Genomic DNA, 24,532 nt, shown 5'->3' with positions numbered 1-24,532 from the left:
CGATCAATGGTGGGAATGATCAAGGTAATGAACACCGGCTAACATCATTCGTGTTACCCGCCGCGCTGTGCAGCCGTGGTACACCGGTTTAACATCACTCGTGTTACCCGCCGCGCTGTGCAGCCGTCGTACTTGCGTTTTTGTTGCATGGTACGTGATTGGTTCTCGACCAATCAAACTTCACAGTTTGTTACCTAGGTATAACAACGATCTTTGTTCGCAGTGCATGTGGCTGTCTTCTGGGACCGTGGACAACAGGTTTCACTGAAGGGTCAATGTTCAGGGAGTACTTTCCTGGAAGTGTGCCGCCTGTTGTTTTGAGTTCTGTGTATTGCTCAATCTCGAAGATTCTTTCAATGAGGCCCAGCTGTTTAGAGACAGCTCCACCCAAGAGTGTTGGTTTCTGCTCCGCTTGTACAACATAGTAATGTACATCAATACACTTGTTTTTGTGCTGTGTATGTAGCGTTATGGAGCCTACTACTTTCAGCTGGTTGGGAGAATATGACTCAAACTTGCGGTTCGTTTGACCTAGATCTTCTTATTAAATGAATTTTCTCTGAAACACAGCCAATCATCATCATCATCATTCTCTGTGGTCCATCAAGGGGGACATAGAGCCGCCCAAACCAATTGATTGGTTGCAGACTGCCACAGCTGCTGTGCCGGTGTGTCATGGTCCACTTCTAGCTGGCGCAACCAGGTGTTGCGTGGTCGCCCTCTGAGTCTCTTCCTGGCTGGGCCGGGACGGAGTCCCCCTCGAGCCTTGACGCTCAGCTTGAGGGCGGCATGTGCTGGAGTGTCTTCTGGAAGTCGGCGGACATCGCCAAAGAGGGAGTGGCAACGCCATGAGATGGTCACACAAATGTCCTCAAGACCGGTGGTTTGTTGGAGACGAAGTATGACCAACGGACACCGAGTATCCGCCGTTGGCATCTGGTGTTAAATGCTTGAGCCAATACTCACGTAATTTTGTTTACGTTTCGACTAGTATCACTAGTCATCATTTAGAACGAGGCACCACCAGTCGGTTGGTGGCGTTGTTTCCTGCTACGGCCACTGGATGGTGGTTTGGCCGATTGTGTCCTCCCCCGGGGTGGAACTTTGGGTATGAGGGTGTCCTATAGGTGTGAAAGTTCGTACCCTCCCTCGTCTCAGTTGAGAGTTGATCATCGTCTCCTTATCCATAGACTTTCCCGAATCCACCGTCTAAATTTGTCGCCCTCTCTGTGTAAAACTGCACTGTCCGCCCAATTCATCACATAAATTCACAAATTCATTTAATAAGTTGATATTTTACCAGCCTGATGAACTTCTTTCATGATACCTAGCTCTTGGTCACATCCCAGTCGTTTGTAGATGTGTAGTGGCATTATGGACTGCGCCGCTCCGGTATCTATCTGTGCTTGCAGCTTTTTGCCATTGACAGTGACAGCCTCGTGCCACTCACTCTTTGCCTCATCCTCGCCAGCACTGATAAGGTGGGTGTACATGTACTCTTCTTCTGAAGAAAAGTCATCTGTGACTGTATTGTCTAAATCAGTATCATCCTTGACCACATGGTGTGTTGCATGCCGTTTTTTGCACATCGGTGCAAAGTGGTTCAGTTTGTGACAAAAATCACATTTTTGGGCCCGGGTCGGGCATTTCTTGTGTGTTGCCTCACCCCCATTTGGGACATGTTCTTGCTTTAGACTTCCTGGATGTGGTTTCTTCTTTGCTTGACTTTGACCATTCACCACTGTGGTATTGTCGTTGAGCATTTGGGTCACGTGGCTTGACTTGTTCTCACTTGTAGGGTGGACGTGATTTTATGGCATTGACTTTGTGATCCTCATCTCTGTTCTTTTAGGCTGTCTTGTGAGGTCTCGTAGTACTGACCAATCTTTATCGTTCTCTCTAAAGTCAAGTCGTCCCCTTTGTCTAGACGTAATACAATTGCGTCCCTGATCATTCGCTCTTCATCTTGATAGCCACAGTCTTTGACTTGACTAGGAGTTTGAGGACAGTAACAAAGGTGTCAAGTTTCTCTCCTTTGTTCTGTTTTCTGCGGTTGAAGTTTACTTCTTTCTCGAAAACTACGTTACTTCAGAGGGAGATGTTTCTCATAATGTTCTATCAACATCTCCCCATACTTGTTACCAAGTAAGGTTTTATGCTTATAATTATTTTGAGTAATTACCAATAGTGTCCACTCTCTTTAAAGCATGTATCAAATTCATTTGCTTCCCTCCGTAGGTAGTAATTCACAGCTTTTGTTTGTCTCCTATATGCACTATTTAATCTTTCGGGAGCGCTGGTGTTTATGCAAATTACTCGGCATGTACTCTGAGGAATTCAAATTTAGCATTCAGTTGCGATCAAATGAGGCCAGCAGGCATATGTTCTTTCCTTAATACTTTAGTCTGATATCCAATTTTCTTTGCCCTTGGGAAAAATCATAAAAATTGTGATTTTATAACCTTAAAAGTCTGTTATAGCCTATGTGCACCTTGTGTAAATGTAGGCCCTTTACTTGATAAAATGTTTCTGTTTTGCTCCAAGGGCAGATAACCACATGCCTCCAGTTATCATTTACATATGTAATACTTAAAAGTGGCTGAAAGGCAGTGGACACTATTGGTAATTACTCAAAATAATTATTAGCATAACACCTTACTTGGTAACGAGTAATGGGGAAAGGTTGATAGTATAAAACATTGTCAGAAACGGCTCCCTCTGAAGTAACGTAGTTTTCAACAAAGAAGTAATTTTCCACGAATTTGATTTCGAGACCTAAGATTTAGCATTTGAGGTGTTGAAATCAAGCATCTGAAAACACAACATTTTGTCTGACAAGGGTGTTTTTTCTTTCATTATATCTCGCAACTTCGACGACCGATTGAGCTCAAATTTTCACAAGTTTGTTATTTTATGCATAGTATGTTGAGATACACCGAGTGAGAAGACTGGTCAAGTTTTGACAATTACCAATAGGATCCAGTGTCTTTAAAGGAGAAGTAGTTATAAATATTTCAAAGTGCCTTACCTAAGAACACAAGGGTCATGACCGAGACTAGAACCAAACTAATGAGACCTTGCTATGTGTTTGACGACTCAGCCTTGACATTACAAAATGTCCTTTAGAGTCTCTTTCTACTACCATGTTTAATTTATTTTTGTACCAAAAAGCCGTCCAAAATACACCACCATACATTTGCTTTATATTGATCTAAATTTGTAAAAAATGTAATTTTAATTATATATGTTTGACAGAGTTGTTATTTATATTAGGATATATTTAATAATGAGTTTGAGTAATAGAATTGTTATTTTTGGATAGGGATAAAGAGTATAATTTGTTTTTACCCAATTTCCACCGATGTGTAAAGCACTAGTATTCTCAGTACTATTCTGAGTTCTGTGAAATAAAAACTCACTTGGTTGCGTTTCGAACCCACAACCTTTGCATATATCACATGTCTTACCACTAGACCAGGGGCTTTTCTCAAACCTCGGCTTAGGCTCCGGCTCAGGCTCCGCGTACTGGTACAAGCAGCAATACGCGCTGAAAATGCAGGTTAAATGCAAGCTGCGTACACAGCGCGCGGAGCCTAAGCCTGAGCCGGAGCCCAAGCCGTGGTTTGAGAAAGGCCCCTAGTCTGGCTGAGTAGCTAAGGCAGTTTAAATATGTTTGATTATTTTTGAAAGATGCACAACTTAATTTTCTGAATTGGATTTTGTTTGTATTTATATTATCTTTGTTTCCGTAAGAGATGTGTAGATACATCCATGATTAACAGTTAATCAAGGAATTGTTTGGGAGAAAAAAAAAGTGAAAATAAAAACAATACTTCCATGAGAAGTTCACAGAACCTCATTTACTGTGTCTTGATCTTTGTAACTGTAGGCATGGTGGGAAACCATTTAAAATTGAACAATTCATTTTAAAGTGCGACCAAAACTTGACTGTCATCTCATTTTTCAAGTGGTGTAAAGTGGTAAGTTCTTAAAGGCAGTGGACACTATTGGTAATTGTCAAAGTCTAGCCTTTACAGTTGGTGTATCTCAACATATGCATAAAATAACAAACCTGTGAAAATTGTAGCTCAATCGGTCATCGAACTTGCGAGATAATAATGAAAGAAAAAACACCATTGTCACACCAAGTTGTGTGTGTTTAGATGGTTGATTTCGAGACCTCAAGTTCTAAATCTGAGGTCTTGAAATCAAATTCATGGAAAATTAATTCTTTCTCAAAAATAATGGCACTTCAGAGGGAGCCGTTTCTCACAATGTTTTATACCATCAATATCTCCCCATAACTTGTCACCAAGAAAGGTTTTATGCCAATAATTATTTTGAGTAATTACCAATAGTGTCCACTGCCTTTAAAATATTACTTGCTGAGGTGCTGTATTTTGAGAAATGAGTAAAAAAATGTCACTAAAAAAACTTTTGCTAAAATTCGACCCCCTGTGATGACAATTATTTTGTGACTTGTTTTACTCATCTCTCAAAAAAACTACAGCACCCCAGCAAGTAATATATTAAGGCCAGCTTTCTACCCTTCAAGCTGTGTGAGTTTGAAGATAATGATGAGGACACTGTGTTTTGTGTCCTACAAAAAGTACCCAGACCCTTTTTTACATGTTTTAAAGGCAGTGGACACTATTGGTAATTTCTCTAAATAATTATTAGCAGGTTTGTTATGTTATGCATGCTGAGATTGATACTCAAAATGGGAAGACTTGTCTTTGACAATTACCAATAGTGTCCAGTGTCTTTAAGTCAACATTTAACAGAACAAAAAACTTTTTTTTAAATAAAACTAATTGTGCTCAAAACAAATGGCTCTGAATATTCTGTACTTTTCCCAATTTCGTGAAAAAAAAAGGAAAAAACACAGGTGAATCACTCGGGTTGGATTCGAACCCCCAACCTTTGTGCAAAGAAAACTACAAAAGCAAAGCGACAAAGTTTCCCGTATCTCATCAGTGTTTTTTAGTCATTACTATTTGTGTTCACAGTTGGCGACAGAACTTCCCAATCAAATAACAGGGGCCATTTAGCGAGCGTGTAAATTGTGTGAAGTCAGACTACAGCATTTCGTGCAGTTAAAAGTAACTTCAACATGTTGGACCATTTGGACTTTGGGGACTTACAGTATTACTTCAGTGCATACTACATATGCAATTTATTGCTGTCCGTCTCGTATTTATTTCTAAGGTCTTTTCGGCCGTTTTGCACAACCCTGTTTTCCAATGCAGCAAATGGAGATCCCTGTCAGCTTGATTGGGTGAGTGGACATTGTGTATTTAATTTGTCTTATCCGGCAACCGCAAGATGTCTATTTCCGACACCAAAGAAAGCGGTAACACCACATGTGTGTAGTAATACTTGCTAATAGTAAGTATAGTAAGTATGTATTTTAATACCCGGTAGAGTTTGGAGTTTGTTCTTTACAGAGAACTGTCTTCTTCTTGCTATATATTCTAGTTTGTTCTTTCGCTAAAGTGAACTGTCTTGATTCTAGAATATACTATAGCAAGATATAGACCCAGTAACTGGGTGCTGTACTGTCGAAATTTCGAAAAAAGGAGGAGTACAGGGGTACAGGTACAGCGCCCCAGTTACTGGGTCTAAGCAAGATATGTAGTTTTCTACAAAAAAATAATTACCATGAATTACCAAATTTAAAGAACAAACTCTGCGTTTGAGTCTACATACATACACAGAGTCTACATTTGTACATCCTGGCAATGGCAATGCCTTTTCAATTGGTCATGATCGGTACATGTACGTATGTTATTTTTTCCTCCGTGGTCTGGTCTGATCTCTGATGATGGTGTTACTGCAAACCAAATAGTGATACATGCACCATGCAATAGACCTTATGCATTGACGTCATCCAGCCGCCATCTTTGAGGTCAAACGGTGACGAAACAATCGAAACGCACATAGACTGGCCAATGAACAACCTCCTTTTGACCTCAATGCGGGGGCGCCGTACTGAAATGACGTCATGTGCATAAGGTCTATTGCAACAATAACAATGCAATGCCTGATATCACAATAAAAATACGTAAGAAGTAGTTTGTTTGTTTAGCATGTTCAGATGTGAAGAGAGGGAAATTTATATTACGCGGAACAATTGCGAAACAACGGAACGATTTTATATCATGAAAACAAAATAAGGTTTTTTAGGTGTCCAATTTTGTCCCGTCAATCACATTACACTACAGTCACCTTAACAGTCACAAACGTTTAAATATTTTAATACATTGCATTGTGATGAATAAGGATTAATTGGGGTTATTCAGATCCATTAAAATGTGTATATTTACTGACAGGACTCAAGTTAGGTACTGAGGTGTTTGGGTAAAATCCACAAATAAATAATCTCCATTATTGTTTTATCGTCATTTCAGAATGAGACCAACGTTCTGTTCTTCCTCGGGTGCATCCTTGTCGTCAAGAACCGCAAGCTACCATCCTTCAGACAGTACATCCAGAAGATGTTCATGTTCACCAAGGTGGCCAACGCTCTCCTCTTCTTCTACTCTGACTTCCGATATGCAATCCTTTTCGTTGCCCTTGTATTAGGTAAGTATACGTGCCTCTTCTACCATTTTCTGCTGAACCATTGAATAAAGTCACAGGCCTTGAATTTCATCTTTGAGAGGGCAAGGCCATTTTCATTTTGAAAAGGGCACTTTCATTAGAAAATCTAATAAAGTCTATGGGAAACATTTGAAGGGGCATCAAGGCCTGAAGTCAATGCAACCAAATTGATGCTGAAGGGGAAACATCCTTTTTCTCACTATTTCCCGGTGGAATACAGCAGTGGGGAGGCCCCAGGAGTTGTTTACCCCCACCCCAAGGTTACCTGGGTGCACTTTCATACTGTTCCCGCCTACATGTACATGTACAGTAGGTCTATATTCTAGAGTAGAGGGGTTCCGATTGCACATTTCTAGAACACTCCGAGTCTTACCACTTGCCCCTACTCCAGAGCAGGGGTGGCTGTAGGATATGACTATTTTCCGGGGTACATGTATATTGTGTACATTGTAAGTGTGAAAGGGCTTGTCGGTGTCCCCCGGGGTTGCCCCCGGGGAATAGAGTTGTGTGAAAATCACAAGTTTTACCTGATTTATGTTCCTATTGCACACAGGTTTATACATGTATATTGAGAGCACTGTATTGTTATTTTCAAAAATAAATTGAAAATCTGAAGGTTTTTTTAAAATTTGTCATTCAAAATATTAGCAAGTTTTCCTGAATTTTAACTATTCATGTTCCTATTGCACACGGGTTCATATTTTGAGCACTGTATTATTATTTTCAAAAATACATTGGAAATCTGAGTTTTTAAATTTATTTGTCTTTCAAAATATTAGCTTCTTTCTCTGTGCTTTAAAGGAACAAGCGCATGCGCGGAATGCATAAATATCAACGCAGAGAGCAGGCACGGTAAAGCGGCAGTTCCTTAATCTTTCAGGCATGATGCAAGTTTGCCGTATAGATTTTGTTTGCTCTGATGACTTGGCAAATAGCGTTAGTTGATTTCCTTGGTGTTTTTGCAGTTGTACTGATCGTATTCCCTGAGCCAATCTACTGTGGACGGCAAAATGTCACCTACTTCAGTGCAGATACCTTAGAAGTAAGTTGTCTGATTGTCTGATTTTGACTAAAACTTCTAATTCTAAACCCCTAGTCTTAAAGTTGTTTACTATACCTGTATAACTATATGTGTCCTTTTATCATGGACCAGGTCATATTTGTTTCTCCATGCTACATGTACTGTAGTGTACAATGTATTTCTTTATCATATACGTAGATTCATCATAACTTTGCTTTGGTCTTGAATTTCAGTTTTTGCGTTTGCCTATGATTTGTTTACTTTTGTAGTGTGTCCTTCCTAAACTCAGTATTTTGTGTTTTTCTGTATTATCGAAATGTAGTTTATTTCTCATCTTTTAATTACATTCGTGACATTTAAAAAAAGTTATTTTTGATACTTTTCCTTCTTGATTTCATGCATTCATTCCCAACTGCTCTTGTCACCATTTCATTCCTCCTCAAATGGTTATTAGTTGTATACATTGTGTACAGCATTGGTAAAGCTGACACAGATTTTTTTTTTTGCATACATGTTGTGATACACCAAGTGAGAATAATGGACTTGGACAATTACCAAAGGTGTCCAGTGCCTTTAAAGCAGCTCTATGAAACTGGGGTGGATTTCACAAACAGTTAAGACTAGTCTTATCTCGAGTTAGGGCGAGTTACTCGTCCTAACTTAGGACTAGCCACACGTTTTGTATATCTCTTAGGACATGTAGGACTAGTCCTAAGTTGTGACTAGTCCTAACTCTTTGTGAAATTGACCACTGGGCCTTGATGTAGTTACAGGTGTCTGTTAAATTCTGATGAATTGTTGTGCGAAATGAGGAATTTCAGTATTACCACAAACTATTATTTGTATTAACAGGAAGAGCTGGTCTCCTCTCCCAGAGTCACATGGCTAATTGAATTCTACACACCGTGGTCTAACAACTGCCAAATATTTGCCCCGGTATATGCAGATCTATCCCTAAAGTAAGTCTCAAGAATGTAATCTTCCTTGATTCTCTTACATGAAAGTGCTCATTTAGGTAAAGGTGATCTGTATCGGTAGAGGTAGACCTCTATCATAGTGCGGCCATGTTGATTTTCTCCCATTTGGTTCAATGTAAAACAAACTGAGGCTTGAAGGGAAAAATGTGTGGTTCATTTTTATGCAATGAATGTTATTATTCTTTGCTGGTTAAGATTGATACAAAGAACAAAGACATGAGATACATGTAGTGTTAGCATGATAAAGGTCTAGTGGTTGGGCCTAAAGATCCGACATCACACTTCGGGCATTTGAACAACGCCAGATATCTGCCTGACCAGATGCTGTCAGATGAACCATTGACCATTGATTGACGTCTTGTTAAACGTCTTGTTTTTTGTTCAACTTTGCAGATATTCTCACACGCACTTGAAGTTTGGCAAAATAGACATCGGCAGATATGCAGAAGTTGCAAAAAAGTAAGTGTATTAACCTGTGCTATGTCTTGACTTTGGTTAAACTCACTATAAACCCTCCTATTGTTGGGCTTCTCAAGACATCCAACCCATGCCTTACCATGCTTAGAGAAGAGCCGTTGCCCAAGGTGCTTCAATGAGAATGGTAGACAGGAGAAGCCATTGGGGCCCAATTTCATGGCTCTGCTTACCGCCGAATTATGCGCTTATGATGACGATTCCCCTATTACGTGCAAGCGCCGAATTTCTGCGCTAGCCTTGTAACCGTAGAATGCCTAGTAATGTGGAGTACGCACGCGCAGAATCCAAAATTCGCCGCTAACCCGTGAAATACGCTTGCGTAAGCACAGAATTCCCTGCTTCCGTAAGTGCCGATTCTGTGCTTACGGTAAGCAGGACCATGAAATTGGGCCCAGCTGTGTTCGATTGTAATACAATTTTGGTCACTGTTGGAGGAGATAATTTTCGCAACCCTGGAAGGTTAAAGGTTCAAGCCCTGCTCCAGTAAAGTTTTCCCTGTTTGACCCCAAATTATTTTCAAATTAATTGCAATTATAGATTTTCACAATCAAAAATAAGCATTCCTATTATCTCAAATGTTGTTTGTTGACTACCCTCAAATACTCACTGAACTTTAGTGACAGTTTCACAGGTAGGTTGTGTGTGTTAGTTGAAAACAGAAACAAAAATTACATACTTAATTCGAAAAATAATAACAGGCAAACATACTCTTTAATTTCTCAATACCTCTTCTTTTTTTCTGCAGATATAGAGTAGATGCATCATCATTATCACAACAGCTACCAACGCTTGTGCTCTTTGAAGGCGGGAAAGAAACATTAAGAAAACCCGGCAAGAATAGCAAGGGAGCAATTGTCAAACATAATTTCACTAAGGTGGGTTGTCATGGATTAAGACTTTTCTGAATTCCAACCGTTTTATGTCTGCATGTTAAAGGCAGTGGACACTTTTGGTAAGTTCTCAAAATAATTATTAGCATAAAACCTTACTTGGTAACGAGTAATGAGGAGAGGTTGATAATACACTGTACAAAACATTGTGAGAAACGGCTCCCATTGAAGTAACCTAGTTTTCGAGAAAGAAATAATTTTCCAAGAATTTGATTTCGCGACCTCAGAATTAGAAATTGAGGTCTCTAAATCAAGCATGTGCAAGCACACAACTTCGTGTGACAAAGGTATTTTTGTTCAATTATTATCTCAAAACTTGGACGACCAATTGAGCTCAAATTTTCACAGGTTTGTTATTTTATGCATTTATGTTGAGATACACCAAGTGAGAAGACTGGTCTTTGACAATTACCAATAGTGTCCAGTGTCTTTAACAAAATGTTAGCTGATAATTTCTTCAGATATATAATAAGAGATCGTTCTCTTTAATCTACTTCTGAATAGAACCATGATTGTCTTAAAGACACTGGACACTATTGGTACTTGTCAAAGACCAGTCTTCTCACTTAGTGAATCTCAACATATGCATAAAATAACTAGCCTGTGAAAATTTGAGCACAATCGGTCGTCGAAGTTGCGAGATAATAATGAAAGAAAAAACACCATTGTCACACGATCTTGTGCGCTTTCAGATGCTTGATTTTGAGACCTCAAATTCTAAACCTGAGGTCTCAAAATCAAATTCTTTGAAAATTATTTCTTTCTCAAAAACTACGTTACTTCAGAGGGAGCCGTTTCTCACAATGTTTTATTCTATCAACCTCTGCCCATTACTCATTAGCAAGTAAGGTTTTATGCTAATAATTATTTTGAGTAAATACCAATAGTGTCCACTGCCTTTAAGGGTGGAACTTCTGTCTGTTCGAACTCCTTCCCTACATTGTACATAATTACTCAAAATAATTATTAGCATAAAACCTTACTTTGTAACGGGTAATGGGGAGAGGTTGATAGTATAAAACATTGTGAGAAACAACTCCCTCTGATGAAGTGACTCAGTTTAATCTCGCAACTTCGACGACCGATTGAGCTCAAATTTTCTCAGGTTTGTTTTTTCATGCATATGTTGAGATACACCAAGTGAGAAGACTGGTCTTTGATAATTACCAATAGTGTCCAGTGTCTTTAACAATGATCAAAGCGCTGTACAGTAACATGAACCCTACATAGAAAGAAGAAGAAGAACGAATATATATTTTTTAAACAATCTCAAATCGATCATTTTCTTCCCCCTTTACAGGATAACATCATCGGTGATTACAACTTGAAGTCGTTGTACCAGACCACAAAGAGTAGAGCTCAGAAGAAGGCTGAGAAAGTAGAGCTGCCAAGTGACAAGAAATCCAATTAAACCCTAGACCCTTATGTGTCGGTATTAAAGCAGGACAGTTTTCAGGTGACCAGGGCACAATTCATAAAGCTGTTAAGCAAAACATACTGCTTGACAAATATCTTTGCAAAGCAGAAATTAAGTGGAGCACCAGTGACAGCAATTTAAACTTACATGTAAGGTATTTTTGGCTGGTAACCTGTTTTATGTTAAGCAATACTTTCCTGTGCGTATATAGCCAAGTTTTTTGTGCTTACAGGCTGTATAAACTCGGGCCCAGATGATCATGTCACATTTAGTGCTCAAGCTGTCTATGCAATTATAAGTAAAACGCATAGAGCTATATATATTGACTAGAGCGCTAACACCCCGTTATACACGCACTAAGGTTTTGAAGCCGTGTGGGCGCATCCATGTTTATGTACAAACCAATACAAAAGCTTGAAATTTTGTACGGCAATTGTACGGCTATTTGCATGATGGTGCGTTTGTTCTTTTTTATGTGTCATCGAAGCAAAACATTCAGCAAATGTGAACGCACAATCTGCTGATGAGCGTACAAAACTGCGAGCATCATGGCGCGTATACTTTTTTTAGAGCGTCAATCACTGAGTCGAAGTTACGGTTTTCGTAGCGCGGACATGCGCGAATGGGCAGTCGCGTACGAAAGCGCACACGCCGAATGTAAAAAATCGCGGCAATGTGTGTTCTCTTAAAATTAAAATCGTTTCGAACTCACGCAACACATCAAACATGTCTGCGCTCAGGGTGGCTTCAAAACGCAGAGCAAGTTAGCGCTCTAGTCAATATATATAGCTCTATGGTAAAACGTAATTGATTGCCACTTTCTGAGCAAACACTGCAATAGGAATAAAACACATCAAAAGTCTTTGCTAACATGTAGGATTGTTCATACAGTTGTAGGTTAAATTTCAGTTCCAGTCAATTTTTATATAGGAAAAAAAAAGTGGCCAGCTAAAATGCTGTAGATGTTACACTGTTACGACTGGTTATCTGCTTAATTTTGGCATGCATAGTACTGATTCAAACTTTCTGTGTTAAAGGGTCTGTGTACTTTTTGTAGGACAAAAACACAATTTCCATAGCTTCCCTGAAAATATTACTTACTGAGGTGCTGTAGTTTTTGAGAAATGAGTAAAACAATGTCATGTAAATAATTTGTGTCTCGGTGATCATGAGACGAAAATTATTTTAGCATGTAAAAACGTAAGTAGGATTTGAAACTTTGCATGGTGGAGATAAGATATAGAAAAGTTTGCGGTAACACCATGTAATAACAATCTCTAAATGAGTTGGGGTGGTTCTGAAAAGAACCGTTGGTTTCAACTCGACGTTTCGATCAGTATGCTCTGATCGTCTTCTGGAGAATGCTGGACTCTGATGCTGCATGCTGCTTAAGTACTGGGCGGCGGATTAGCGGTGATGCATGAAGGCGGGAAGTTGAACTCGATGATGCGTGTGAAACCTGCTGTTGAGCCTTGGGTAGTGTGTGGGGGGTGTGTGCTCACTGAACCGTGTCAGTAGGAACAAGCACAGGGGATAGTGAGGGTGTGGGGCCTAGGTGACTGAGGGTATAGATGACCCAAAGCAGTCTAATGGTGGGGGGGGGCCTAGGGGGTGACCGTGGATATAGAAGATCCAGTGGTCGGAGGTCTAATGGTTGGGGGGGGGGGCCTAGGGGGTGACCGTGGATATAGAAGTTCCATTGGTCGGGAGGAGGGGGAGCCAGATGTCGTTGATGTGGAAGCCGATGTCTTGGGGTACGGTGTCATGCTTGTGAATCTCGATGGCCTCTCTAATCCGTCTCGGGTGCCACACCTGGATTGGAGCGATGATTTCTGCTGCTTCCCAGTTCACTCGGTGGTCAGTGATGTGGGAATGCTTGACGATGGCGGATTTATCAAAGTCTCCCCTCCTTCCGTGTGCTCGGTGTTCCTTAAGTCTAGTGGGAAGGTTACGCCCGGTTTCCCCGACATAAACCTTACCACATTCGCATGGAATGCGATAGACTCCGGCACGGGTGGAGGGGTCCTTCTTGTCCTTGTGCGATTGGAGAGAGCCATGGAGTTTCTTCGGAGCGGAGTGATATACCTTGATTCCTGCTTCCTTGAAGATGCGTTGGAGGCAATGAGAGGGGGGACCTAGGTATGCGTTGGAGGCGATGAGAGGGGGGACCTAAGTATGGGACCAGAGCAGTTAAACCAAAGTTTTTTTTTTACAGAACCACCCCAACTCATTTAGAGATTATTACATGGTGTTACCGCAAACTCTTCTATATATATATATATATATATATAGAAGAGTTTGTATATATATATATATGTAAAAACGTATTTTCATGACATCGTTTTACTCATTTCTCAAAAATTACAGCACCTCAGCAACTAATATTTTAACGTATGCTTTCTACTATCATTATCTTCAAACGGTGTAAAGTTGATGTGAATCTGTGGACATTGTGTTTTGTGTTACAAAAAGTACCCAAATCCTTTAAGCAGAGAAAAGTTCACTGAGCATAGGCACATTGTTTTCGCAAAAAGAGATTACCAGGCAAAGGTTCATGCTACGTGTACAATGTATATAGATTATGCCTGGTTCTCCGTTTAATTTTGCTTAAAGGCACTGGACACGTTTGGTAAATGTCAAAGACCAGTGTTCTATGCATGCAATAACAAACCTGTGAAAATTTGAATTTGCAAGAAAATAATGAAAGAAAAAACACCCTTGTATTGGGTGCCACGAGGCCTTGTGGCATAACTTTGTGTGCTTTAGTTTTAGATCCTAATAATAAAAGGCTTCAGCTGAAGCCGTTTATTATTTGAGTGACAAAATTACTTATTTCTCAAAAACTACGTTACTTCAGAGGGAGCCGTTTTCACAATGTTTTACATGTATACCATCAACAGCTTCCCATTGCTCATTACCAAATCAGTTTTATTGCTAACAATCATTTTGAGTAATTACTATTGTTTCCAGTGCCTTTAAAATGTTAAAGACCTAATTATTCCCAGCCATCTTGGCTCGATTGGTACACACACTATAAGCAAACAACCTGAGCATGAAGGTCATGACCTTATTCCAAATAGAGGTTCAATAACTGGGTCAATCAACATGTGTTGACTCCATTTAGAAGCTCTCCCAGAGTTCATGTTCCACAATGCACAACACAAAGTTGTCCTCCATTTAAGGGCACTGGACACTTTCGGTAAACAGTAATTGCCAAAGGCCCACACTTCGTGTATCACAACTTAAACATATAAAATAACAAATCTGTGAAAATTTAGGCTCAATCGGTCATCGGAGTCGGGTGAAAAATAACGGGAAAACCCATCCTTGTTTCTGCACGTTTCGCCGTGTCATGACATGTGTTTAAAATAAATCCGTAATTCTTAATATCGAGAATTGATAATTGTTTGAATGTTTTCTCAAAAAGTAAAGTATTACATGAAGTAATATTTCAAGAGAAGTCTTTCACCATTATCTTCTGTAAACCCTGTCAGTTATTTGAAAATCTGTGAACTTTTTTTTCTTCTCTGTTCCGAAAGTGTCCAATGGCTTTGAAGGCACTGGACACTGTTGTTAATTTCTTAAAATAATTGTTAGCATAAAAACTTACTTGGTAATGAGCAATGGAGAGTTGTTGATAGTATAAAACATTGTGATAATTGGCTCCCTCTTAAAGGAGGTAATTTACCACTCAAATAATAAAAGACATCAGCCCTGAAGCCCTTTTTTGGCATCTGACATGTCTGGCAACAAAGATGTGGGTTAATAGTTCGAATCCCGGTTGTGACACTTGTGTCCTTGAGTAGGACACTTAACCAAAAGCTTCTCTCCACCCAGGTGTAAAATGGGTACCTGTGGGGGCAGAGATGGTCTATGTGAATGATTAGCTTGGAGTGCGGGTAACTCGCAGGGAGCTAAGATGGTTTAAGGAATGAAATATGGCCCAGTGACCAGGGGTAAGATTGTCAGGACCGCTTTGATACAACCTGTGGGCTGTGATAAAGCGCTTTATAAAAATGTATTATATAGCGCTTTGTCCCTTTAAAGAGAAGGTACACGTTTGGTAATTACTCAAAACAAATATTAACTTAAAAACTGACTTGGTAACAAGCATTGGAGAGCTGTTGATAGTATAAAACATTGTGGGAAACGACTCCCTCTGAAGTAACGTAGTTTTTGAGAAAGAGATAATTTCTCACTAAAATAATAAAAGACTTCTAGCTAGAAGTCTTTTATTCTTATCTGAAAGCACACAAATTTGTCCAACAAGGGTGTGTATTCTTTCATCATTTTCTCGCAACTTCGATGACCAATTGAGCCCAAATTTTCACAGGTTTGTTATTTTATGGTTATGATGGGATGCACGAAGTGAGAAGACTGGTCTTTGACAATTACCACACGTGTACCTTCCCTTTAACCCTACATGGTGAACATTTCCCCTTGTAGTTTTTCAGTTACTCTTATTTTATTGGGATATGAACCATGTCAAAGCAAACTGGATTTTATTGCCCAGATCTTATTTATAGAATTAAAAACCAAAGTATCCTTGGGTCATTGACATTTTCTTGAAAGAAAGAAAGCAGTCACCAAAAGGAAAAATGGATTATTCCATATTATGGCCAGCACCTGTAGTCTTGTATTTCTGGCGATGTGCAGAGTCTGTAAACATCCCGAGTGTTTTAAACAATTTTTGTTATGCAAGTCACCAGACACACGAGGCAAAGCCACTTTAATGTTTGGCCTCAACTATTTTGTTTCCAAAGGCCGTTGCCACCTACTCCTAGGGCTGAAACAGGGTTACCCTCCTTTACAGTCCATACGGTATTAGGCTTGGGTATCATCAGTCTGAAGCCAGCCGTCGATTTCTCAAAGAGTTAGGACTCGTCTTATCTCGAGTTAGGACGAGTAACTCGTCCTAACTTAGGATTAGTCTTAAGGTCTGCATGCTACAGTGCAGGGTTGGGACTCGTCCTTAGTCCTAAGACTAGTCTTAAGTTAGGAAGAGTTTTAATAATAATAATAATAATAACAAATTCTTATATAGCGCATTTCACAATAAACCGTATCAATGCGCTTTACAATAGTCCCCTGGTCATAGGGCGAATAAACATCCCTTTAATCTTTCTCAGCTCCCATTAGGGAGTATACATCCCCGAGCTGCCGTGGTGCGCCGAAAGCTTTTCATTCACAATATCAACCTCTACCCTCGCAGGTACCCATTTATACCCCTTGGTGAAGAGAAGCAATTATAGTATCTTGCTCAAGGACACAAGTGTCACGACCGGGATTTGAACCCACACTCCGGTGATTTAGCACCAGAACTTGAATTCGATGCTCTTAACCACTCGGCCGTGACACTCTACTAGTTTTGTGAAATCGACGGCTGGTCGGTAGAGCAGAAAGCATTACCTAAGTTGTAATGGCTGAGAGGTTATGGGTCTAGAGTAAAGGGGGATCCCAGGCCTAGAGCCTCTTTTGCTTGAATGTTCACATTTTGTCAAATGTCATCCCTGAGGGAGACGTTTTATGTTTAGCCTAGACAGGAATGTCTGTTTACCCTGTAGCCATTTTTGTCTGGTTCCTTGCGCACTAGTACAAAGAACAGTGATGATAACAAAAGTGGATCCAGACTATTTACCTTCTGACCTCGGTTTCAGCAAACTTATCTCTGTGTGTGAGAAATATGTTTTGTTTTTTACAATAAATTATGCCCAAAATGTTTGTGTTTTAGCCCACTTTAAATATCCTCATTTGAAGTAAACAGATGGAAGTATGAGGGCATTGGATTTAATATCTTGGGTTTTGTCTAAACAAAATCACTGTGTTTTCTTGAAAAAAAATCCAAAGTCGGATAGAGTTTAGGATAATGAATTGAAATTCCTTGGTATGCATGTTTGCATGAATAGAGTTTATTTTATCAACTATGCTTTGTTTGTTTATCACTGATCAGCAGAAATTGTTGTGGTCGTCATTTAAATTTGTATGTACATGCAATTATTAAGGTATGATACTTATTTGATTATCATAAAAAAAAGTAAAGTCAACAATAATTTGTTTAATCATTTTTTTAAACGTGATACAAAAACAATACTTCTGAGAAATGTATTCTCTGAAATATTGCAATGTGAGGGAAAAGAAGAGGATATGTGAGTCCTCACGCTAGCAAGAATGACTCGCATGTACAATGTTATGTAACAGTAAGGGTTTTAAATCTGTGTTAATTTCCCCCAGATTGATTGGGCGGTGTGTTATTGCATCAAAAGTTGTATATGACAACCAGTGTTGTAGTTTTTTACTTCAGAGTGGGATGAAATTAGTATGCAATGATAATTTGTTTGTAAGTTATGAGGGTGCTAGAAAAGTTTGCAATAGCACAACATTATTTTTAAAGAGAGAGACTCTAGGTCAAACTCCTTTTTGTGATGCACTCAATTTCAATAAGATAAAGTCTGTTATGAAGGTGGTCTTGAAAAAAGTGTCCAATCTCACAATAACATTTTGTGTAAAGAGTTGTTATATTTGGTACGCTTTCAGCCCAGACACTTGTACTCGTAGTGTAATTGTACTCATGTATACTTGTACTCTCTCGTAGTCAACTACTACTACTGAGCCACTTAGTCTTCGGCAGTACTTGATACTCAACTGAATAGGGCCCAATGTCATGGCACTGCTTACCGTATGCACAGAATCGGCGCTTATGGAAGCAGGGAATTCTGTGCTTACGCAAGCGTATTTCACGGGTTAGCGGCGAATTTAGGCTTCTGCGCGTGCGTACTTCACATTACTTGGTATTCTACGTTTACAAGGCTTGCGCAAAAAATCGGCGCTTGCACGTAAGCGGAGAATCGTGATCGTGAGCGCAGAATTCGGCTGTAGGCAGAGAGCCATGCAATTGGGCCCAGTGCACGAGCACAACTCTCTTTCTGGCACAAGACACAATCTAAAAACAGTGTACTATTGTCCTCAAGACGTTTTGTCTGTTGTTGGAGATTGCTTGTGAATTGCCTCACGTGACATGGCCCAAGTTGCCCAGTGTTTTGGTATGGACTGTCGGAGCATGTTAATCCAAACCCCCTTGCCAAAGGGGACAGATTCTATGAGTGCTGTCTAAACATCTTGGTGTTGTACAGGGTATTTCCACCTCTAGACATGCTAGAACATGTTGGAGTGTCAAATTACCTGATATTGAAATGAAATGATATCTAATTGTTTGTAACTTTGCACAGTGGTTGTATAATCAGGAGAGGTTTGTGATACATGTGTAAATCTCTTTGGAGTAGTGTTGGTTCTTCTGAGAAGAACCTGTGGTTGCCAAACTCAAGGTTTTGATCAGTATGCTCTGATCGACTTCAGGAAGAGTTGTCAGCCGCCAGTTCTTCTTGGAACGAACACTGCTCAAAAGAAATGTACATATTCATCATAATATGCTACCGCAACTTCACCTGATCTTGTTTGTAATTTGTAATAAACCTGCCAGATGGCATATTATTGTTATATGAAAGAGTTCTGTGTTGTGTAGGTTTTGCTGTTTAGTGTATCCTCTGATAAAGTTATCAGCTAAAGTCACTGCATTTTGTGCATGATGCGTATCCGCTGCATGGCCAAACCTTTTGCTACTTCCGGCTCCAAAGCTTACATATGTTTTTGTGTAATTTTGCCGAAAATACCCATTTTATAAAGTAAGTCTTCAAACATCAACTTTTAACTTCGAAAATAGTCTTCACAACGGTTTTTCTCATAACCAACACTTCTCCAAAAACATGGTTGCACCCGCAAGCCCGAAGTGTTTTAAACATGGTTGCACCCCAAGAGGTCATTGCCTTCGGGATGCAATAAAGTGATATAAAAGAACCTTGTGTATTTTAATATAAAATACCTTTTCTATAAGCTGTTTGATTGGCTTGAGCGAAAAATTATTCCTTTACTCTTGGGGTGGATTTTCTTTTTTTTTCGAGTTCAGGATCATGCTGAGTGACTTGCACCTGGACATTTACAGTACACGTGACCTACCCTTATATACTCACTATCAGGATTTATTTGTTGGTGTAATGTTTCCCCCCATGTGAATTTCAGTTTGACATTTCATTAAATCAACTTGCAGACAATACAACATTTAGGAAATTGATATGCATTGTATTAGCCAAGTGATACCCAACTGCCAAGAGTGTAGATTACACTTTGAGAGGTGTTCTGTTCCATGGTTTGGGGCTGAAACCAAATAATAGTGCTCTGAATTATGATCTTCTACAATTTATGTTTACATTATGTTTTCCGGAAAATTGTGAAAACTCATTCAAATTTGGATATCGATGTTGACTTTATGTATTTGTTTCTTTCTAGACCGTTATCACGGTGGGGTCATCTTGATTTTACTCCATTCCAACTCATTGTAACCAAACTGAGGCTGGACGAAATAATAGTCCGGTGCCACGTTTGCGCACTGCTTGTTAGCATTCATTACTGTTATGGAAACAGGGAACATGACCAAGATGGTGACATCGTGATAAAGGTCTATTGGCAATGAATGTTGTTTGAGAGAGAAGTTTTTGTACTAGTGGGGTTGGCTATTTGTGTGCACATTCTAGCAGAAATTTGAATAAACGATGAAGTGAGAGTGAAGCTTGATTAAACGTGAAGGGGAAAAAAAAACCACTACAAAAAGGAATAAAAATAGAATGAATAGGGGAAGTTGGTTTTTTGAAATGTTAAAATTAACAAATTTCATTTCCTTATAATACAAGCCCCAATAGTTCATTCCTTTAGTATTTTTTCTTTTAATTCTTGAATGTTAATAATGGTAGTATTAGCTTGAACCAATGTGGTATCATGATAAACTGTCTCGGGGGTTACTAGCCCGCAGGTTTTTTTTTTGCCCACAGGCCGGGCCTACGCAACAGCAGCTGTTTTTAGTTTGCTAACATCTAGAGATCAGTGACCTTGCTTAGAATGAGTTTGCTCTCACTCGACGATGGTGAAGCTTACAAGAAACAACTAAACACTATTTAGAGTTTTTTTTTTTAAACGAGGGAAAAGTAAATTCTCCGAAACCTATATTTTATTAGGCTATGGGTTTTTGAATGACAAAAACAAAATTGCTGAACTTTGGCACGAGACAAAACTGTTTGAATGAAAAATGAAATACACTTCCGAGATGATGTCTTCAATGTGTTCGTTTTATGGAGTGGGCTTAATATATCTACCGTAGTACAATTTAAATATCGAAAATAAAAAAGGACTAAATGAAATGCATTTACAAAATAATGACAAGTGTTTTTTATGTATTTATATAGTTCACCTTTATTTGCTTATACCCTACTTTTCCCCAAATGTCTTCTGAACTTTAACATCGCTCAATGTTGTCAACTTGACTGCTTCCAACTGCTTGTATTCCCAATCTTGTTCACACCCATTGCCAAGATGGTAGAACCCAAACTTTTTTCCTCAAAAGGTCATTTCTTGGAATTCTTTGGTTTCGTGTGAGGCAGCCTTTGCCTGTTTGGTATCGTGAGGGACCCAGTTTGACATTAACCCCAGTAAACTGGCGACGGGCTCTAGCGTGCATTCATGGCATATTTTGGTCCAGGAAAAGGGAGCTGGATGTACACACTATATTCTACAATTGAAAAGGTATTGTGTTGTATTGATTGCATTTTTTTTATCAACAACAAAAGATCATTAATCCTGATAACAAAGAAAATTATTCCTAGTTACAAAGTTACGTCGTTCAGTTTCACTCAAGTTCAGGATTTCTACTTAGCAGGAGGGCATGAGTTGTTACACATACAGGTGGTGGGCGGGGAAGGAAAGTGTCACCTGATCGTAGTTTGGTGGGAGGGGTTGCAAATAATATACCGTTAAGTTTTGAAGATTGGAATTGCTTCTTGAATTTATCTGTGTAGGTATATGGTCCCATCTTGACTATGCCAAACTTTCGCGACCTTCGTTTTAACATTCGTCCCATATTTGTTGTATATACTTTGCTTGGTATGTTTCTTAATAATTATATGGGTGATATTTTGATTTATCTATACGAGTGTTCAGTTTTGGTCTATTGTCATTATCTTGCCATAATGTTTGTGCCAGCTCGGTGTTTCATGTTTTTATTTTATTGGTAGTGTTTTGTAGTTTTATATGTTATTATGTAGGGGTCTGGGAGGGCACATCGCTTTGATGACAGTTTTTAAAACTTTTGCCTTACCCTGGACGGCCCCTGCCAACAAAGAATTATGTCCGAAGATTTAAAATTGAAGACCTATTGCCCAAGAGTCAAGAGATAAACTATTGTTTTCCTATTCCAGTTGGTTTTGTTTTACCGCTACAAATCAATTTGTGATTTTTGTCATGTTTCTTCAGCTAAACAGGGCTCATACTTGCTGCTGGAGAAGGTCGTTCCATCTGCATAAATAATGAAGCTGATCATCTTCACTCTTATTCTCGCGTTCCCTGGTGAGATTACAAAACAAACGTGCTATAAAGTACACAGCATGCATTGTATCAGATGCCATGAATAAAGACACTCACTGGACACTATTGGTTATTGCTTGGTTATTAGCATAAAAACTTACTTGGTAACGAACAATGGAGAGCTGTTGATAGTATAAAACATTGTCAGAAATGGCTTCCCCTGGAGTATCGTGAGCTTTTGAGAAAGAGGTATGTCATTCATATTAAACATTTAGGTCTAAAGCCCTTTGTTATGTGACTAAAAGCACACAGATTTGTGCAACAATTGTGTTTTTTCTTCTTTCATGATTATTCTCTTGCAACTTCGATGACAAGTTGAGTCAAACTGCCCACCCCACAGATTTATTATTTTATATATTATGGGATACACCAAGTGAGAATACATGGTCCTTGATAATTAGCCAACGTGTCCAGTGTCTTAAAATACAAGAGAGAAATAAGAGTGTTAACCGTTCTACTTGTTTTGTCAATTTGTTTGTTTAACTTCAACAGCCTACAATCATATTAACAACCAAACCTTTTAACATTCTTTGTTCATTCTTGTTCAATTCAATTGAATTCAATTCAAATCAATTCAATTAAATTAAATCTAATTCAATTCAATTCAACTCAATTCAGTACAATAAATTATTATTGATACTCATTCTTGGTTATTAATTTTTATATTTGTACCTTCAGGACAAGTTGAATGCTTAGACTGTTACACGTGTACGTATGGGATCGAAACGCTGCGAACAAACACCGCCGCGTGTGGCGATCCTTTCAATACTAATGGACCGCATGTTGTGAAAACTGGTTGCTACCCAACTCAAGATCCTGTATGCGCAGTAAGTAAACCTCAAGATTTGAAATTTTGGAAATACGATATGGAAAAGTTTGCGGTAACACATATAACGACTATCTCTAAATGAGCCCATGTGGTTCTAAAGAGAACCGTTGGTTTCAACTTGACGTTTCGACAACTTGACGTTTCGATCAGTATGCTCTGATCGTCATGCTCTGATCGTCTTCTGAAGATCTCAATAAGCAAACTTCAGTTTCTGAAATGATCTAGAAGGAATGAAAACAAAAAGTTTCATCATTGGCTCCAAAGCATCACCATGGAAGTCGTGATTATTATTAAGAAAACATTTTTCTAGTAGACAGTAATTGGTTATGAATTACAGTATTTTATTTGTTAAATTTTTCGTTTATTGTTTTGTTCTTGTTCTTTCTCATTTTTTCTTAATGCAATATTTAGTATTTTATAATTGTTTTGTATTATGTTAATGTATGTATTTACTGTATTATCAATATAAGCCAAAAGGGAAATTGACTGGGTAAATTTTGAAATGATTTTAGGGGTCACACGAACAACGAATTGACTAGAGTGCGATTCGAACCAACCACCTCCGGATTAACGGATTATTTTATTTTATTGTTACACTTTTTGGGCGTAGAGGCTGTAGGGCGTGGTGTTGATATACCATTATAGAGGTACCAATTGGTGACTGTTCTTGAAACAATCGTTGTTCTTGTTTAAAATCAATTTGTATGTTTTATTGAAGTTTGTAGCTCGGGAGTTTTCTAGACAGTTCTTTTGGGTGTGCTTTGTAGTGCTATAGAAAATTTCATTTATCTATTCATTTTTTCCTATCCCCCTGATGATGTTTTTTCTTTTTCTCATTTAAGAAAAGGCGTGACTATGTAAACGGCGAAGTGACGACTGTTGCCAGAGCTTGTTTCCCAAAGAATGTCTGCCCCAACCCGGAAGGCTGCGATACCACCGATGGCGTGAGCATCTGCTGCTGTAACACCGACTACTGCAATGGGATGACCTCTATGTTTGATGTCAATGTCTTCACAATTGCAGTTTCCCTTATAGTGGTGTGGAAGATTTAAAAAGCAGTATATAGAGAGAATTAAAAACATAGTTTGTGGATGATATGAAAAGACTAATGTTGGCCCTAATCACAACCGAAAGGACAATTTTCCGAGACCCCCGGCAATTTGATATTTTTGGCAAAATAGGGTATATAAACATGTCGATTTTGCAAGATCTAAAACAATACTCTAGTGCATGATGCGAAAATAGCACAAGGGGGAAATTTAAAGCATCAATTTGTTGTCTTAAGGAAAACCAAGGATGATATATACTTTGTTGTGATATTAAATTTTTTTTTTTTATTTTATAATTTTGCATTTCGGTGGGGGTGGAGCTGTAAATATGAGCTAAAAAACAGTTTTCAGACCCCACATTTTGCCTAAAATGGCCAGAAAACAAAATAGGATGTAACCATGGCAACGGGCTATATATTGAATTTAACATGCATTTTTGTTTACTTGCACCCTAAGGCCCTTCCACCCCCAAAGTATAAACAAAATTTACTTTGGCCGTGAGCACATTATGTCAAATATTTACCTGAACTTTAAAGTCACCTGGAAATAGAATTTGTTTTCTTTCAAACGTAAGAGTATATGCTTACGAACAATAAAACAATTTGTTTAGTAATTGTTTGTCACGATTTATATGTTTAAACAATATATAAAGTTGTTTGGGGGGCTGACTCTGCCTACCCCTTTTGTGACGTCATTCAAGGCAGACTTTGCCTGCAATGCGTACAGTAAACACACGTGCAAAGTACATGTACGTCCAAGTCGTGAGTTGGTACATTTCAAAAAGTGTTTTTCTGCATTCAGCAGC

The 24,532-nt window shown here is 38.9% G+C and overlaps 3 protein-coding genes across 3 annotated transcripts; 2 read left to right on the top strand and 1 right to left on the bottom strand.

Annotated features, from left to right (window-relative positions):
• Positions 1–5,051: 5,051 nt before the first annotated feature.
• Positions 5,052–11,754, top strand: LOC117289993 (thioredoxin-related transmembrane protein 2-like). The gene is made up of 7 exons (XM_033771197.1): positions 5,052–5,278; positions 6,411–6,585; positions 7,569–7,645; positions 8,477–8,583; positions 8,995–9,060; positions 9,824–9,953; positions 11,269–11,754. Exons 1-7 carry the CDS (start codon positions 5,114–5,116, stop codon positions 11,377–11,379), a joined length of 831 nt encoding a protein of 276 aa, XP_033627088.1. The 5' UTR covers positions 5,052–5,113; the 3' UTR covers positions 11,380–11,754.
• A 1,299-nt stretch (positions 11,755–13,053) lies between these two features.
• On the bottom strand, positions 13,054–21,298 carry LOC117290190. Its single transcript, XM_033771447.1, has 2 exons — positions 21,170–21,298; positions 13,054–13,554 (listed from the first exon to the last, which is right to left on the bottom strand). Exons 1-2 carry the CDS (start codon positions 21,296–21,298, stop codon positions 13,054–13,056), a joined length of 630 nt encoding a protein of 209 aa, XP_033627338.1.
• Positions 20,885–24,331, top strand: LOC117289992. The gene is made up of 4 exons (XM_033771196.1): positions 20,885–21,012; positions 21,739–21,831; positions 22,528–22,676; positions 23,521–24,331. Exons 2-4 carry the CDS (start codon positions 21,792–21,794, stop codon positions 23,728–23,730), a joined length of 399 nt encoding a protein of 132 aa, XP_033627087.1. The 5' UTR covers positions 20,885–21,012; positions 21,739–21,791; the 3' UTR covers positions 23,731–24,331.
• Positions 24,332–24,532: the final 201 nt, after the last annotated feature.

Source organism: Asterias rubens, chromosome 5 (assembly GCF_902459465.1).
Source record: "Asterias rubens chromosome 5, eAstRub1.3, whole genome shotgun sequence".
Lineage (NCBI taxonomy): Eukaryota > Metazoa > Echinodermata > Asteroidea > Forcipulatida > Asteriidae > Asterias > Asterias rubens.
The sequence above is the reverse complement of the archived record's forward strand: the minus strand, read 5'-3'. Positions and strand labels throughout refer to the sequence as shown.

Bases quoted from the DNA above. Each gene is read 5' to 3' on its own strand.
- LOC117289993 (XM_033771197.1), top strand. From the start codon at position 5,114: ATGTTGGACCATTTGGACTTTGGGGACTTACAGTATTACTTCAGTGCA. The intron at 5,279-6,410 runs GTGAGTGGACAT...TCGTCATTTCAG, and splicing joins ATCCCTGTCAGCTTGATTGG to AATGAGACCAACGTTCTGTT. The intron at 9,061-9,823 runs GTAAGTGTATTA...TTTTTTCTGCAG, and splicing joins TATGCAGAAGTTGCAAAAAA to ATATAGAGTAGATGCATCAT.
- LOC117290190 (XM_033771447.1), bottom strand. From the start codon at position 21,298: ATGGGACCATATACCTACACAGATAAATTCAAGAAGCAATTCCAATCT. The intron at 13,555-21,169 runs GTATGTGTAACA...TCCCATACTTAG, and splicing joins TCCTTCCCCGCCCACCACCT to GTCCCCCCTCTCATCGCCTC.
- LOC117289992 (XM_033771196.1), top strand. From the start codon at position 21,792: ATGAAGCTGATCATCTTCACTCTTATTCTCGCGTTCCCTG. The intron at 21,832-22,527 runs GTGAGATTACAA...TTGTACCTTCAG, and splicing joins TCTTATTCTCGCGTTCCCTG to GACAAGTTGAATGCTTAGAC. The intron at 22,677-23,520 runs GTAAGTAAACCT...TTCTCATTTAAG, and splicing joins CTCAAGATCCTGTATGCGCA to AAAAGGCGTGACTATGTAAA.